This window comes from Pezoporus wallicus, unplaced genomic scaffold (genome assembly GCF_028554395.1).
Source record: "Pezoporus wallicus isolate ANWC-B61680 ecotype Strahan unplaced genomic scaffold, APGP_CSIRO_Pwel_v1 contig_1035, whole genome shotgun sequence".
In the NCBI taxonomy this organism is placed as follows: domain Eukaryota; kingdom Metazoa; phylum Chordata; class Aves; order Psittaciformes; family Psittacidae; genus Pezoporus; species Pezoporus wallicus.
The window spans coordinates 288,202-305,000 of record NW_026636811.1 but is presented as its reverse complement, the minus strand read 5'-3'; the positions used below and the strand labels follow the sequence as shown (position 1 = coordinate 305,000).

General features: G+C 35.3%; 1 protein-coding gene across 1 annotated transcript in view; it reads right to left on the bottom strand.

Annotated features, from left to right (window-relative positions):
* FAF1 (Fas associated factor 1) overlaps nucleotides 1-16,799 on the bottom strand; it is a 169,855-nt gene that overhangs the window by 81,032 nt on the left and 72,024 nt on the right. Inside the window, exon 8 of the mRNA XM_057401776.1 lies at nucleotides 4,402-4,488. Within this exon, the coding sequence (XP_057257759.1) occupies nucleotides 4,402-4,488 (87 nt within the window). The remainder of the gene's footprint in view (nucleotides 1-4,401; nucleotides 4,489-16,799) is intronic.

The window sequence follows — 16,799 nt, the reverse complement described above, 5'->3', positions numbered from 1 at the left end:
AGATCCTGCCAGATCTACTCTACTCCAAGCAATTGATGAGAACCGCAGGAAAGGAACATACAAACTAATTAACATGATGGACAATCCAAATTATAATTATGATATTCTTACACACAAAAAAAATAGTTGAGTATTTCCTTATTATGTATGCATTTTAATTTAAATATAATTAAATTTACATTTCTGATCAATGGGCACTTTCTCTGTCAGGACTATTCATCAGTTCAGGGGGAAAATTCCAAACAATACAGTAAATGCAGACATAGCATCCATTACAATTAAACAGCCAGTGTATGTAAACCTTGCAACTTGTTTTCATATCAAAATGACAGCATGTGGTAATGAACTTTCTGTTCAGAATTATAAGACCTGGGAAGGGAAAGAAATATATACTCCCAAATACTAATTACTCAGCTGCTTAATACTCAACCTCGTCAAAAATCTGGAGATCAGCCAAAAAGTGTCATAAATGGTTTGACTTTGAACCAGAACACTATTTATCAGCATTCATAATGTCTATCTGTGCAGACAGATTGTGCTTAGTACTTAGCAATGAAATAGCTAAATATAACAGCAGTGCTAATTAGATCATACATAAGTGTTTGAGAATTCTGACTATAAACTGGAAGTCTTTATTAAGCTCAGCTAAGGAACATAAACCTCAAGTGCTACAGCCATCACAGAACTGAAGGCGGTCACGTTCACAGGAGATGATGCAGAACCTCAACACATTAGTGGCTACACACATCATGTCTAAAATGGCTCTTCAGCAGCACAGCCAAATAGCTTGTCTGTATAGACCTACTTCTACCTAAATTAATATCCAACGCTTTTCCATACAATGAAGTATGGTTACTTGTCTTGAAATGAGGATATGTGGTCTTGACCAACTGTACAGTTTAGGGAAACAAAGTGCTGCCACAGTAGGTGGAAGGAGAGATGCTGAGTTCCTCTGCACAGGATCTGTGTGCGATGCACATCAACAACACAGGGCACTTATCTTCTGTCTTTGCCTTTCTCCTCTCTCCCCTCCTGAAACCACATCCTAAACCTTTTATATCTTTTCAATGCAGAAATATATTTCTTTTTGGCAAGCTTTCTGTCATTACTTACGAAGCAGGGATTTCTAATTCCTATGCTGAAATGACTAAGAACAATGAACCAATCAGGAAAAAAGTTGTAGCTTAAATGCTGAGAACAAAAGCAGCACAAAAGCAACCTCCCTCCTCCTCCTTTTCATATTGAGTGTTGCTGTTCTATGCTACGAAAAATCACCCAAAACATCAGGGACAAAAACTCATCCTATGGAAATAAACCAAAAACCAGTGACCTCATAGGGGAAAAAAGTTTTACTTCAAACAGAAATGTGTAAATCTAACACCCAAAAGGTTATCTGTACTTCTGTAAATTAAATCATAATGTTTCCATGCAAAAACTGTAACAAAACACCCCCTACGACTGATCTCAGATTTAGGGTTTGTTTTTTTTTAAGTGAACACATATTTGAAGATGGCTCATTCCACTTGGCAATAGCAGTAATTACAAGTTCAAGTTTAGAAGTTCAGTCAATATAGCAAAGAGAAATGGGATACATTTCAGAAATTTTAGTAAATTACTCTGGCTTAGTTCTCATTTTACAAGCTCAGCAATGTTAAGGTTGTTCCAAAATCCAAAATCAAAACTGAGAACAAACTTTGACTCTATTTAAATCAAATTATAATTATTTCTTTTCTGGGATAATTTTCAAGACTTCATTATATCAGTTGATGATATATACCCCAAAATAGATAAATTAAGCCTTTAACATAACCGAAGTTTTACTTACGTAAACTTGTTAAAAAAGAATGATTTAAAACTCATCCATTTACTTTGAACTTTAATGAGCAGAACAGATATAATCTGCGGTGTTAAAACTATTGAGGCACAATAAAAGCTAAAAATATGTCCTTGCAAATGGTGAAATTAATTTCCATAGAGTACACATGCCGCGTTTCCCACAGTCAAACTGTCACAGCATGAAAACATTCTCCTGCGTGTGGAGGTTTTGATACCCATTTCCCCGGTGAAAGTGTGCAAAAGGAGCGGAAAGAGTTATCGACAATTCATACAGTATCCCATATTTCATTAGACAGTACACGCAGAGAACTATCTTGACTCTGAAGGGAGATGAGGCAACAATGTTTTAAATGACTATTGACTCCACTAAATTTCTTGATAATGTCAGAAGACTGTAGTCTGTCTGGTTCATAAGAGACTCAGGATGATACAGGAATCCAATTATGTGAAGTCTATTTAGTTGTCCTGTTTGCTAAGCCAAAGGTTAACGAGAACTGCACTGCAAAAACCTCCTGTGGTATTACAAAGTATTTCTTATGCTGCATAACATGTACATGAAAAAGTATTTTAATCAAGTCTTTCTTTAACTCTTTAATTGCAATGGAGCACTATACAATGCAGCAAATTAAAAACTCAGGATGGAAGAAGTGATTTTAAAAATCTGCCACTCAACTAAAGACATCGTGACTAATTATTAAAGCAATTATTACTAAATATTTCTTATTTGCAAGGGAAAAGATGTTCGGGTCACAGAACCATAGATAGTCACTGCTAACATTAAATCTTTATAAATAGTAAGCTATGGCCTCTAATTTTAGAGAGAAATTAATTATGTTTTTGTTGCTAACACATTCAAATCTGTTTACACAGCTGACAAGTCTGAGCTCCACCAGACTCGAGCAGTAAGCTTTGGAGCAGATGACTCAACATTCACCAATTTCATTAAAGATGAATAGGGGAAAATTCACCTGCAACAATGTCACTTGTAAAAACAGACTTAAAACAGATTTATGAGTTTTACATATGTGAGGTATCCTATTCAAAAGAAAGGGAGGGGGGAATAAGGGAAAACCTAACAGCTGTGGGAAAACAGATTAGAAGTGTTGAGTTTCCAATTCTTTTTTGAGCTAATGTAAACTAATAAAACATTAAAATGGATCCACATTCCAAAGACTGTAATTACCGCATGACACCATGCTGTTAGTTCAGATCCTGCATATCAACTTAGATATGCTCCTGAATACAAGGACATAGATTTACCCACCTCTCCCAAACTTAACTACTGTTTCTGCAAACACTACCACAGACATACCTCACAAGTATACTAGAAATTCAGAGAGTCTTTGGCTTTTTTGTTTTATTTTGTTTGTTCGGGTTGTTGGGGTGCTTTGGTTGGTGTAAATACTTTCCCCAGAGCAATACAAGATAGTAATTCTGCCTTTACAAGTAAAGAATAGAAATGCACAGGGAAGTAAGGCGTTAAAGATAACGGCAATATGCAGAGAAAGCAAAGCCAGTTCTGCTTTCACTTTGTAGAATACTCAGGTTCAACTCCTAGTTTAAATGAATGTTATAAAAGTAGAAATGCTTTATTTTTCTGCACTTTTCTCAGGTCAGAAAATAAACATACAACATAACTACATCATTACTTCAGCCTTTTAGGGGTTACTTTGTTTTGTTCTTTGTTTTGTTTTTCTGTTTTATTAAAGTTGGACCTCACTGGCTGGTATTGGGAACATACTACTTGGAAGAAAATTATCTGAGCAAAACTGAAAGATGTGCTGTAAAACACACCGTAGGGACAACCATGCAAGGAAGCAACTCTAATGGATTTCTGCAGTTAAATTCCACAATTTCATGAATTTGTAAACAATTCACAGTTAGTTGGTTCCGGCAACAAGGGCTCATACTGATCTCGGCTAATATTTCCTTCCATTTCTAAGCAGTGGCAACACTAAAACCTGCAACATGGTCGAGAATTGAATACATATTGTACTGTATTCATATTATTTACCATTTCAAAATATAATCTTGCAAATATCCATAAATTCTAACTACTCCAGCAAGAACCAAAGTAGATACTTGAAAAGCAAGTGAAGCTCTCCACCAATTTTAACAGGAACACCTCCTGCTTAAAGCCAGATACAGGTTTAAGCAGTTTACCAGTGAACTGAGCAAAATACCTAACACGCACTCCAATGGCTTTTTTTCCTGAAGTTCAGTCACTGCAATAGACTTCAGTTTCCAAAGTGTTGTGCAGCCTTGCTTCAGTCTAGGAACATATCACAGAATGGTTTGGTTTGGAAAGGACCTTAAAGCTCATCCAGTTCCAATCCCCTGCCATGAGCAGGGGCATCTTCCACTAGACCAGGTTGCTGCAATCCAGTCCAACCTAGCCTTGAACACTGCCACAGATGGGACAGCAACGGCTTCTCTGGGTAACCTCCCTGACTCACCACCCTTACAGTAAACATTTCTTCTTGTCAAAAGCATGCAGTGAATTAGATGCACATGAATAATTTCCATGTGCTTCAGTAATCCAATACTTTAACCAAAGCTACTTACCGAGTCATCTGTGGCAGAAGGTGGCCACCCTTCCCATAACTGGTGACGGACAGGGATGCTAGTTAGGTCGTAGACATTCCGCTTTACCTGGTGAAAGAATTAAAAGCTTAAAAAAATCAGAGCTTGTCCTAACAAAAGCAATACAGGCAAACTGCATTATTTTCATCGTAATCCCATTATTTTTGTGTGCATTGTTTTCTAATTATTGTAAAATAGGTTCCTCCCAACGCTCACAAGTTCTCACACAGTACTGCCAAAAGCAATTAAACTACGTTAAAGGAAAACAAAAATTAAATCTATGAAATATTTATAACGATTCATTATTACTTCAGTATCATAAATATGTAAAAGAACTCATAATACAAATTTTCACTGTAAAAAGTATTGCAAAGTAATGAAACAGAAGGAAAGCAGAAGGTAGTAAAAATCTTTACAGGTTTTGACAGTTTCTGTTACAGCTAATGCAATGAGAAATGCACCTATTTTCTTTAAAAGTTCCTTAAACGAGACTCAAAAATAAAGGTGAGTCTGATAAACATGAAAACAAGTTAAGAAACACATTTCCAATGAAGACAGCATGTTTCAAATGTTTATTAACCAAACGCAAACAAACTAATGTTTACATCAACCCCTTTCTTGTGCTATTAAGATAAAAGTTGATACTACTAATCATTTTAACATGATGGTTGTCAGGAGGAAGGGAGGGGGAAAAGAAGAAAGAACTGGGAATTCGGAATACAGGAATAATGATGCAAAACACAAGAGTTACATAACTCTTTCCACAAAAAAACATTAACAGGGATAAAAAAGCTGGCATATTTTATCAGAGGTTTTGTGATAAGCAATTATTTACATTACAAAAAGATGTATTTTTGTACTTGGGCTAGAGACTGATACCTCAAATTCTGAATAATGTCTTATACCCGAATGTCAAGACCACACAAGCAACCAAGCTCATGTAAATATTGCCCAGCTGGACCAGAACTGTAAACAACAAACCACTGAAAGAGAGCAATGTTGGCTTTTGGTTTGTCTTTCAGAAAGCTACACAAGAATACAAGGTCTTCCCATACCTTTACAGGTCTACGTCCAAGTACAGACCTCAACAACCTACACTACATCCAGAAAAGCATTCTCAAACTGATTCAAGTGAGATTTGATACACCTTACTAATATTTTACATGGCCATTGGCTAGACAGAATATCTGAGGAAGTCAAAGTTATGCATCCCACTCCCAGCTCTAAGAGTGCTGTAACAGTCTAATGCCAAGAGATACAAGAACCAAGTCTTTGACACATTAACCAAAAGTTGTTAAGGCAGATGGATAAGACTAACTTAAAGAAAATGCCACATCTACACAAAGTACAGTGCTCTTACTGTATTTCCAATTCTCAGATCATCCATTCAATTATTGTTGCTCATTCTCACTACTTATAGTAGTAGTATTTCACACTATTAAAGTGCCCCTTAGTAAAAACTGTGAAGAATTGTCTCACATTTCTGGATAGTTTTATATATATATGCTAGGTGGATAATAATTTCAATACTACCAGTTTAAAGCTTTACAAATATAAATACTCTGCACAGATGAGTGGAAAACAATTGCTTCAATTTATTACCCAAGAGCAAAATACATTACTTCTAACTCTTGAGTCTACATCTCAGTAAGGATTAAAGTCTGACCATGTGGGTTCCTTATCCAGACATTTCAGTATCATGACATATATTTGGGTTGTTTTTTTAGCTCAGCTGTACACTCATTGTATATGTTAAGAGTCATTAAGATATGTCTCCTTTCATTTATTTTTTTAAACTGGTAAATCATATATACATCAAATAGCCTCTACGTTAATACTGCTTTTGTTCATGAGTTTTTGCAGGAAGACTGATCTGGTAACTAAGATTCAACTGAAAAATTACAACCATATTTTAATTTAACAAATAAAACAACAAACGTATTTTAGACATAGGATACTGAAATACTTATTAGCAATTAAAATGGACTTCATATTAGTGCTTCCTCATATGTATGTTTCATGCTTTAAAAAATACACATATCACTTATCAAAAACATATTTTAATTCATTTCAAATACACATGTATAGTAAATCCTTAGATATTTGCTCATATGTACACACACCTATGAAAAATGGAATAATGGAAGATTGTACTCTATAGCACTGATATATGCACTGCTTCTTAACAAGAAGGTAGCCTGCTGTGCGGTATTTGTTTCACAGCAGTGTCAAGGTAAAGAGATGTCATTACTCTGAACTGACCCCAAAACAGCCCATCAAAATGTAACGCTATTGATCTGTGATCACAAAAATACTGTTGTAACTATTTTAGTTTTCTCTCATTAAAAACCAGGATTAACTGTCCCTGTGAGATAACTGCTCTCCAGTCACACCCCAAAAAGGCTTATTATTTTCACAGTATAAAACTCTCAGATGAGCTACATTCAAATAACCAGTGCAACTTCAGTAATGAAACGTGGGATCAACAGAACTACATAATATTGTTTTCAAAAAGCCCTCAGAAGTAAAAATAAATAACTCAGAAGTCACATTCCTCAAATTCCCTTTTAAGCCCCAAGTACAACAGAAAGGCATTATGAAAAAAACAGTATTTCCCTTCTTTCATTAACTCATCTGTAACTGCACTGAATTCAATAACATTCCTCTGCTATTCTAAGCTTGAAAGGCATGCTCGGGGTAAAGTGTTATGTTGGTATAAAGCACAATGCCAGACTGATGTGCTGGACAAAAGTGATCAAAGTTGAAGTAATTTTAGCCAACGCACAAGTATTCTGCTGCATTGTTCTACCAGAATGACATCTGTTGAGCAACTCGTCGCAGAATAAACTAGTTGTTACAGGCAGGCCTGGTTGGGTAGGGGACCGTGTAAGACTTATTAGGGTAATGTTTGATTAAACAAACTGCTGGAGTTAAGATCACAACTGGATTTGGAATTCATGCCAAAGTAGTCCTCTTTCAAACAACAAGCCACAATCAATTACTTAAGATAAAATAAGCTTGCTTTTAAATAATGATTTAATTTTAGGTTCTTTTGATAATTAGAATAGTATTACAAAAGCAGACTGCAAAATGTTTTAAAGACTGGGAATATTTGCCAGTTGAGCCCAGAAAACCCCTTTTCTTCATGAAGTGACTTAATTTCAGTTTAAAATTAAAAATTCGGTAAGGAGGAAAAAAACTGTATAAAACAGAATCATAAACTGCTTCTTCATTAGGCCAGTGAAACACAAACCCACACCCATACTCTTCATGCAGCTGAAAGTTAGTATAGTAAATGGATGAAGTCTGTGTTAAAGTTTTTATTTATAAATCCACATTATATTAATAGAAGGACTGAAATCTGTTAAAATCTGTATAAAGAGAACTCTAACTTCTAGTGCCATCCACTGAGCTACATTTATTGGCAAACTTCTTGGTCCCCCACCTTTGATCAGTCTGAAATACGCATTGGTGGTATTGTCTTTGTGCAGCCCACAATTTCTTTTCATAATGTTCAGATGCCATGGTGACTGGCACATTACTATGGCAGCCACCCTTGGGATTATAATCTCCAGAATATATGAGATCATTTAAAAACAAAGTAAAGGCACATCTATTTGGTTCCACAACTCAGCTGTGAACAGTATCAATGCCATCATTTAAACCAAATACCCCATATATTCCAGATGCAATTTTACTCGGAAAATTACGTATGATTCCTGCAGAATGCCCTGCCTTGCAGCTATAAATTGGTGCTCGAGAAGCACATGAAGTTTTACCTTAACTCCCTTCTACTATTTAGAAAGTAGAAGGGAGAACTCCTAGAAGGGAGTTAAAATATTAAACAACTCAATATTTTAAGAAAACCTATATGTCAAAGTAGCCAACACACCAACAAAAGTTCACAGATACAGGCAGAGTCGCATTTTCTTATCTTTCACTGGCTTTTTTTTAAGCAGATTAGTATGTTGCTCTAAAAGTAAGGTTAAACAGAGAAGATACATTTTGTTTGTAGATATGAAGTTAATCCAGCATTCAAAGCCCTTCCACATCCGTATTAGTCAAGAAAAAATGAAGTAAAATGCATCACAGGGTAAGAAATCTCTACCAGGTAAATGTGAGGATGACAACCTTACGGCGGTTTCACTTAGGAATAAGTAGTTATTTTCTGTCTCTGAATTAGAAAAACCTGAAATCTACTGTAAAAAACATTATCTAACACCTACCAAATTGTTAAAATATAAATTTATGCTGAATCATCAAAGAACTGTCATGCCTGAATCTGTACCTTTGAATCACAACAAATCACAACAAAGTTTAACAGTAGTTTCCCTCAGGCTGTTTTCTGCTTATACAGGTACAAAGTTAATTGAAATAATGTAGATAATGAACTTTTGTTAGTCTTATTATTAAATATAATTTATGCAAAGCTGTAAATTGGCTGAGATGCTAAAGACTGTTCCAGGCACATAGGCAGCATGAAAGACAGTGCAAAAATGAGTGCATGAAAGGCAGACAAAAGGAGCAATAAAGTCAGAGGACTGTGAGGAATGTGGAATGCGAGTTGGGGGATGCAGGGAAATGAGATCAGATGCAGACAGAGCAAGGTTGCATGGGGCACTGATGGTAAAGCGAGAATCTTGACTTTGACATTGTAACAGAGAAGCCAAGCAAAATATTCAGGGGATAGCAAAGATATGGATGGGGCAAATATAGAAAGAAATGTGAAGTAAGGAGAAGCATTTTGGTGGAGAAAGATGGAAAGAAAGGAGGCAAACCCAGCTAAAGCAATAGTCTTCAAGCCTTAACATCTCTGCCGGACAAAATTCCACTGACAGATAGCAAAGGGCACTGGGAATCTGGCAGTAATACATTGGAAGCAAAGACAGACTCTACCAAGTTTCTAAGCACAGGGAAGTGACAAAGTAATGTATTTGAAAAGATAATGTTATCAATAGTTATGAACAAAAAGATGTGTCAGATAAAAGGGCAATATCAGTTAGCTATGGATCAACAAGAACTATTAAAAAGACAGAGATTTAAAACTAGAAAGAATTTCTGATTTAGCATCTCTGCCACAACCTATTGCAATAGATTTGGTTCAAAGTAATAATAAAGACACAGGACAGAAATGGAAGAAGCTAGGAGAGAAAATTAAAATAAGTGATCCATATTTAAAATTTCCCCATAGCAGAGAGAAAGTATTTTGGATTTTATCAGGAAAATGCTACCAGCAGTCAATGAGAAACTGAATTTCTTAACTTCAAAAAACGGCATGTGCAGTAATTTCTAGCCAGCAACTCACAAGTAGGATATATTCATATATAGCAAGTAACATACTGTATGAACCACAACCAGCATTAGCACCCAAACCAGAACTTTCAGGTCCCTTTATGCAAGATTCCTTTGATGGGAATGGTATATGTCTGCTCCATGAAAAATTTTGATTGCCTCTCTGTATTTCCAAAACACAGTAAACTAGAGTAAAACATAAAGAACAAAGGTTATTTAAATGAGCAAATTTTAATTTTAGTGTAGGCTTTACTTTATAAACAATAATGCAATTCTAAAGACATCAAATGATAACCAGCCTCTCTTTCTAGCAGCTGACTGAAGTTTGAATTATGGAATACTTTCAATTAGTGAATTGAGATGCCACAATAATGGCATCTGCTTCTCAAGAATTCATACCAAATTCTCCAAGGAAGACTCACTATGCTACGGTAACTATTTACATTTGCACATATATTCAATTCACTCTATTGTAATCTAATGCAAAAAATACACTTCCAACCTAAGTATTTAAAATCTATACTGAATGCAAAAGAACTCCTCTCCTGTCCAAGCTTGCCAACCAGAAGTCAGTTGTGATTCAGCACTTTTATGAAATACACAAGAACTCAAATGTATGTTTTACTATAATACATTCTCCAATTATTTTTTTCTTTCACAGCTCTTCCTTCCGATCACTGTTTTTGCTTTTTAATAGCCCTGAGAAGATTCTGGTCTGAATCATTTATTCATCCATTTATTTATCTGGTCTCATTTATGAAGTTTTCCCTTTTAGAAGGCTAAAGCTTTGAAATGTTTTTAATACAGATGTTTAAATAAATGCTTAATACAGAATAAAAATGCATTAAATTCTAACATAATTGGTTTTAATTCAATGTCTGAAACACATCCCTTGCTTATTCTCTCACAAGTTAAACCAAAACAAATAAGAGCACCAAAACTTGTATAACTTCTTAAAGTAGTATTCTTTTCCCTCTAATTATAAGTTTCATTTTTAAAATTAAAAATGATACGCAATTTCACACCTTCCTAAAGGAACCTGAATGTCCACTGTACGCCAGCCACATACAAAGCAGAATTCATCGGCAAGTTATAACACAAAAAAATATCAGTAGAAAACTGTTCGCTTTGTTTTCGTGTACCACTTTCTTGCAAGGAAACACAACTTATGGACAGAAAAGCCACTAATCATCCAACTTCCACTTTACAGTGTATGGAACAGTGTTTGAACCAAAATAAAGCCAGTTTAAGCTGCTATTAAAAATGGGTTATATCGTACTGTAGTACTCAGTAAACACTGTGCCAGTATCTTCATTAGAAAGCTTGTTCAACTCATCACTCAAGGATTCAAATTAACTTAGCTTTTGAAAATGATGTCTGATTTTTGTGACATTTTGCTGGTAAGAGTTCAAACAAAGACAATTAAGTCACATTAAACACCAAGCAAAACCCAGCAAATACATTTTTTGATGCTTCCAACTCTTTAATTTCAGTACCTAGAAAAGAGATTGAAGTACATGGTTTTGCCTCTCACTGTTGGCAAGGTAGAGTTAGATCTTCATATACCTAGGGATTAAAATGAATACTTTAACATAATCCACATTATTTCCAATTTGTGATGAGGCAAGAAGAAACAGGTACCTACTAAGAAAGTTTAAGTGGCTGAATAAATAAATGCAAAGTTAATGTATTATTTTGTTATTATGCATTTTTAAACGGGGGAGGGAGGAAAATTTTCAGGAGAAAGAATCCATAAACAGACAAAACTTAAACAGAGAGATGATTCACCATCATAATCTTAGTAAAAACCATCTCATTTAGGAAAATAAGATCCTAGGTATAAGGGCAGACTCACCAGTACCACTTACAGAAAGACATATAGATTCTTTATTCCCCAACTAAGCAATTACAGCCTCATTCCCCCCCCCAAATTTATATCGTAGTGAGTCATCAAACAAAATCCAAACCAAAAATATTAATTCCATTTTACTGATGTAAATTCTGAAGGACTACAGATAGTCCTAGTTATTTATGGGAAATACTACTGGCAAACTTTAAATGTCCAGAATTCAAACAACAAACTGCGGGGGGGTTCTTTCCTAAGCTGGCTGGCTATGTTCTGTCTACTTCTACCGCTGAGAGAAAGACACCTTTAGAGACTCTACCTACTCACTTTATAGCCTCATTGAGCAACTATATTTCTAAGCTGTAACACTTCTCCAAATAATATAGATTTTTTTCTTAACTGGAGGTTGTTACCAAGCCTATCTAGTTTATTAATCACTAGATGATTTAAAAATTGATGAAATGTAATGACATCTACAAGTCATTACGTTTTGTAAAGAGCATTTGGCAGCTTCCCTTCAGCAACAGAAATAACTCTGTGAATAAACTACATTCAGAAATTTCACAATTATTAATATTTCATTATTCGCTATTTCATTCACTGGACCTCATATTTTTAACTACTTTTAAACCAACCTTTCTTGGATGTCATTTGGCCTTTTTTAATAGGCCTGTGCCAAGTCAGTATCTTACTACAACCCACAATAAAAAATGATTCACTGGGTAATACTAGTATATTTTTGTGCATTTTTTTTGAAACAGAAAATAAAAGCAAAGCTTCAACTAAACTTTACTGAATCTTTTGACATGTGAACTTCTGATTGCCTCATGTCATATATCTATACCCACAAAATAATCTAAGACCGCTGTTCCAAGTATATGAGGTGTTCCCTCAAAGATTTAGCAAGACTTCTTCCTGACTTCAGCTCCCTGCCCAGACAAGGTTTGAGGTTTGATAATTAATCTGAGCTCTCTTCAAGTTACCACATACTACTTTTTGCCACTGCTTTGGAGGTGGCCTTTACCTGGGCTGCAGCAAGTGGTCAACGTTAAGTATATTCACTACATTATATTATTCACTATATTCAAATTCTATCTAGAACTGTTTCATTATCTTTGAAATGTTCTTTTACTTTTGAGTGCCTCGGTTTTCTGCCACCACACATGCACATTGTGGAATAAAGAAACCTCCTTGCAGATCTCCAGCCTTAAATACTCTAAATTAACTACCTTCTAGAGGAGTGTTACTGCTAAATACAAGTTCCAGTCTTCTGAACTTGATGCAGAAGTTACCGGTTGCTGCTATATGGCCTGCACTGTGCACAGGTTCAGCCTACATAATTATTATTATTCATTGCTTGTAGTGCCTAGGAGACCTAATTGTGATAATCCCCTCTGAACTTAAAACCACATGACCCTTTGAATTTTTTAATAGAAGGTTAAAAGAAGAAACAAATTCCTATAGAGGAAGAAGGGAAAACACATTCTTAAGAAATAGAAGCAAGAGACACGAGTATTAAAAAAAAAATAAAGGAAAAAAAAAGGGTGGAGAGAAGAAAAAAAAAAATCATTTTAGCAGCACACAAGCAGGAGGCTGAAATAGGGTATAGAAGAATGAGAGTGTGAGCTAGCTGTGACATTAGAGATTGAAAGGAAGATGCGATTAGGGTTAAAAGAGATCAAACAACAAAGACTTACTGCCAAAACAATTTTACGAATTTACTTGAGAATGCCTTAAAAGACTCCTACTAACAAAATAAAACTGATGATACTACTTGAAGTTTTTTGTTTGTTCGTTCTACATATAGTGCACTGACACAGAAAAGATACATTTTGAAGTCTTGGTTTGTTTTTCCACTCAGTAGGAATGGTCATTTAGGACAATATACTTATTACTAACCTAAATGAAAAAAATCAGAGCTCTGTGGAAACTTTTAACTGACCTTTATGCACATTAGGAAAGACAACAGGCAACTGCTACTGAGACATATGTCACCAGATCACTATCAAGATGCAACTACCCTTTTGACAACACACTCAATTGCAACATAAAGGGTAAATACAGTTTCTAACATTGTTCCCCCAAGGAAGGGTATATATTTCCTGTAAAAATCAAGAAAATTACCAAACCAGATTGTTAATGCTACTATCCCAATTCCAGCTGCTTTTAGGTCCTAAAATGTTGATATATTGCCAAACATCAGGTATTTTATTTCCACTGAAAATTAACATTTTAAGACCTCTTTAAAAATAATGGGACAAACTTTGGAGGCCAATACTCATGCAGGATCCTGCATCTGGCAGAAAAAATAAGACTTCAGTTTTGCTACAGAAACATTATTTTAGTTAACAACCTTCTGGAAGATTTCAGAGTGCTTCACAAAGCAGGGTAGGAAAATCATGCGCAAACCAGAGGGTTATTTTGGACTCTGCTGCAGCAGCGTATGAAGCTGTAACAAAGCTGAAGCTAGACAGATGTAACAAGGAACATGCAAGCTGAATAAGGGTACCTCTGGGAAGAAGCCATGAAAGACTGATAAGAAAACACTGCATATTAGAAAAGCGTAACTGTTAAGATCAGTTGTCTGATCTTTGGAGCTAAAAAAAAAAACATATGAAAACCACTAGCTGAAACAGCTGGTCTATGAAATGCAACAGAAGACTGCACCAGGGTAACAGTTTGTATCTGGGCTAACCAGATGAGAGAGATCATCAGGAGTCAAGGAACAATTTCATATGGATTGATACTTGGCAGACTTAATAGGTAATCCTAATACATTAATCTCAGTGATCAAATCAATAACTTGGAGAAAAATACACATTGACTTTTACTGATCATGAAGTTAAGGAATGACCGAGATTAGTGACTTTGAGCCAAACTATTTGAAATCGGTATGAAAACACAACTACTAAATACACTCTGTGCTTCCCAACATCTCAGACTTTTCAGAAGTTACTGTCAATACTGGTAATATATGAACAATGGCTGGGAAGCAAGAAAAAAAATCTATATGAGAGTTACACAGGTTTGATCCTACTTTGTTCTTATCACATGCATATATTCAGATCACTGCACAAGCAAGAGTAATTTTACAGTTCCCATCTTTCAATCTCTTCTACTTCCTTTGTCAGGAATCAGTGCATGAGCTCCTCACCAAGGCTTCATACCAAGTCTGTATCATGCTTTCCTGGAGGTTGTATTGGCTGTTTTGTTTCCTTTTTAAAGAACTAGTTGTCTTAAGGAGTTATAGCATAGTGAATATTTTGGATCTAGTCAGGTTCCCAGTCATAAGGACCTTAAAGATTTACTTCTAATGAGAATTCAAACCCTAGAAATAAAGAGAGAGTTGATGTGACTCTTGCAGTAGAAAGTAGATCTGTTACATTCTCATGGCTGTCATGATCTGAACAAAAGAAAAATTTAGACAAATTTATTTGAAGAAAACCACCCTCCTCTTCATTTGTAACAGCCTTAAGCATGACAAAAACATACACTGGTCTTTCATCACTTCCCTACTTGAGCATTTTCATGGGTTTCAGAAGTAATCAGTCGTATCAATGAATGATAAAATAAATGGTCATTTTAGGAACTAACAACGTGAATGGAAGTCAGATGTCCAATTCTTGCTGCATTTAAGAGCACCATTTGTATCCAATGGGAAAAAATAGAACCACACAAAAATTGAGAAAAAAAAATCCAAGCCATTAAAAAAAGAAGAACTAACTTTCCCTCTTCCAAATTTATTTCCACTTTGGTACAAAGAGACGCTAACGCCCTCCCCAACTCAGATTATGATACCAAGGCATATTCTCCTTAACAAATTTCATTGACTAACAGTATCTTTCTCCACCCCTACCCAAACACATTCCAGAATAAAATCAGATTCAGTTTCAATCTTAAAAAAATGCACAAATCACACATACGCTTCAGGAACAACCCTTGGTTTAACCTATCAATTCTGGATAGAACATCACAAAATCAGTATTTTGTCATTGTTCATTAGCGACAAGTAAAAAACCAAAGTACTCTCTTCTGAGAGAGCAATGCTACTAGTGACAACACAATCTATTCACTTTTTTGTAAATGGTCAATAATTAGGAAACATTTCCAAATTTAGATATTTTATGACTAAGTAGTTCAATCCATGAATTTGGTGAAGCAGTGTATCTCAGTTGTGTAGAACTTTCATGAAGAGAAATCCTCCAATACCTCTAACCTCAATGTTTTACTTTATCCACCACTTTTACACTTAAAGCTCACAGTAAGCCCGCTGCTTAGTGAAGAGAGATGGGTAGGTTCTCTCTGCAACACTTTTTATTCCCTGTGTCAGCCAACAAGATGTATCTAAAAAGGAAGATGAGCCACAAATCTGAAAGGTCTTATGTATTACATGTGTTACCCAGAAACCCACCAGTAACGGTTGACCTGGTTCGTTCCCCTAGCTTCTTGGTATCAGGTAGTTGGCAGACTCTTCCATGGGAGAACTCAGCATGGACTCAACATTGAAGTAAAACATGATGTCCTTCTCAGCCACTGTATAAATTTACTACATTATTTTATGTAGTTGAGTTTGATTAGATAGTCTATTAATGACATTCTGAATTCAAGTTGAAATAAATTATGAAACAAGGTTTACTGAGCTGTTAGTCAACTTGCTACTAACAAAAGCATTTCTTGGTACTTCCTTCATTTCATTTTCATGTCAACCAAATTACCACTTCTTCGGGTTTTTTCTTTACATCAACAATATTCAGAAAGAATCTGAAATTCACTTCTGCTTTAACCAAGGAATGGCTGTTGGATTCACACTGAAAAGAAAACTATGCAGACAATCTGCACAGCATCAACATCCACACATCAATTACAAATACAGTTACTAATATTGCTACATTTAAGGAATATGTATATAAGGTGCCTGATTACAGTATTAACAAACAGCTCTCCTATATACATTTTTTTTTTAAGTGAATTCAGTTTATTTAACAATTCACTAACAAAGCTATTCCTTAGCTCATCCCTGCCATAACCTGCTCTATTCAGAAACATATGGGAAAAGACATTAAATAACCAGTGAAAACCATGGACTTCTGGTATTAGTGCTACACATTGCATACCCCTATTCATTATTCCACCTCCCTTGTTTAATCTATCATTAAGACTCAGTGACCCTACACTAAATTTAAAGCAGATCCTTCCTTCCTCCCATGCCTAAATTCACATACTTTTCTAGTTGGGGATGCCC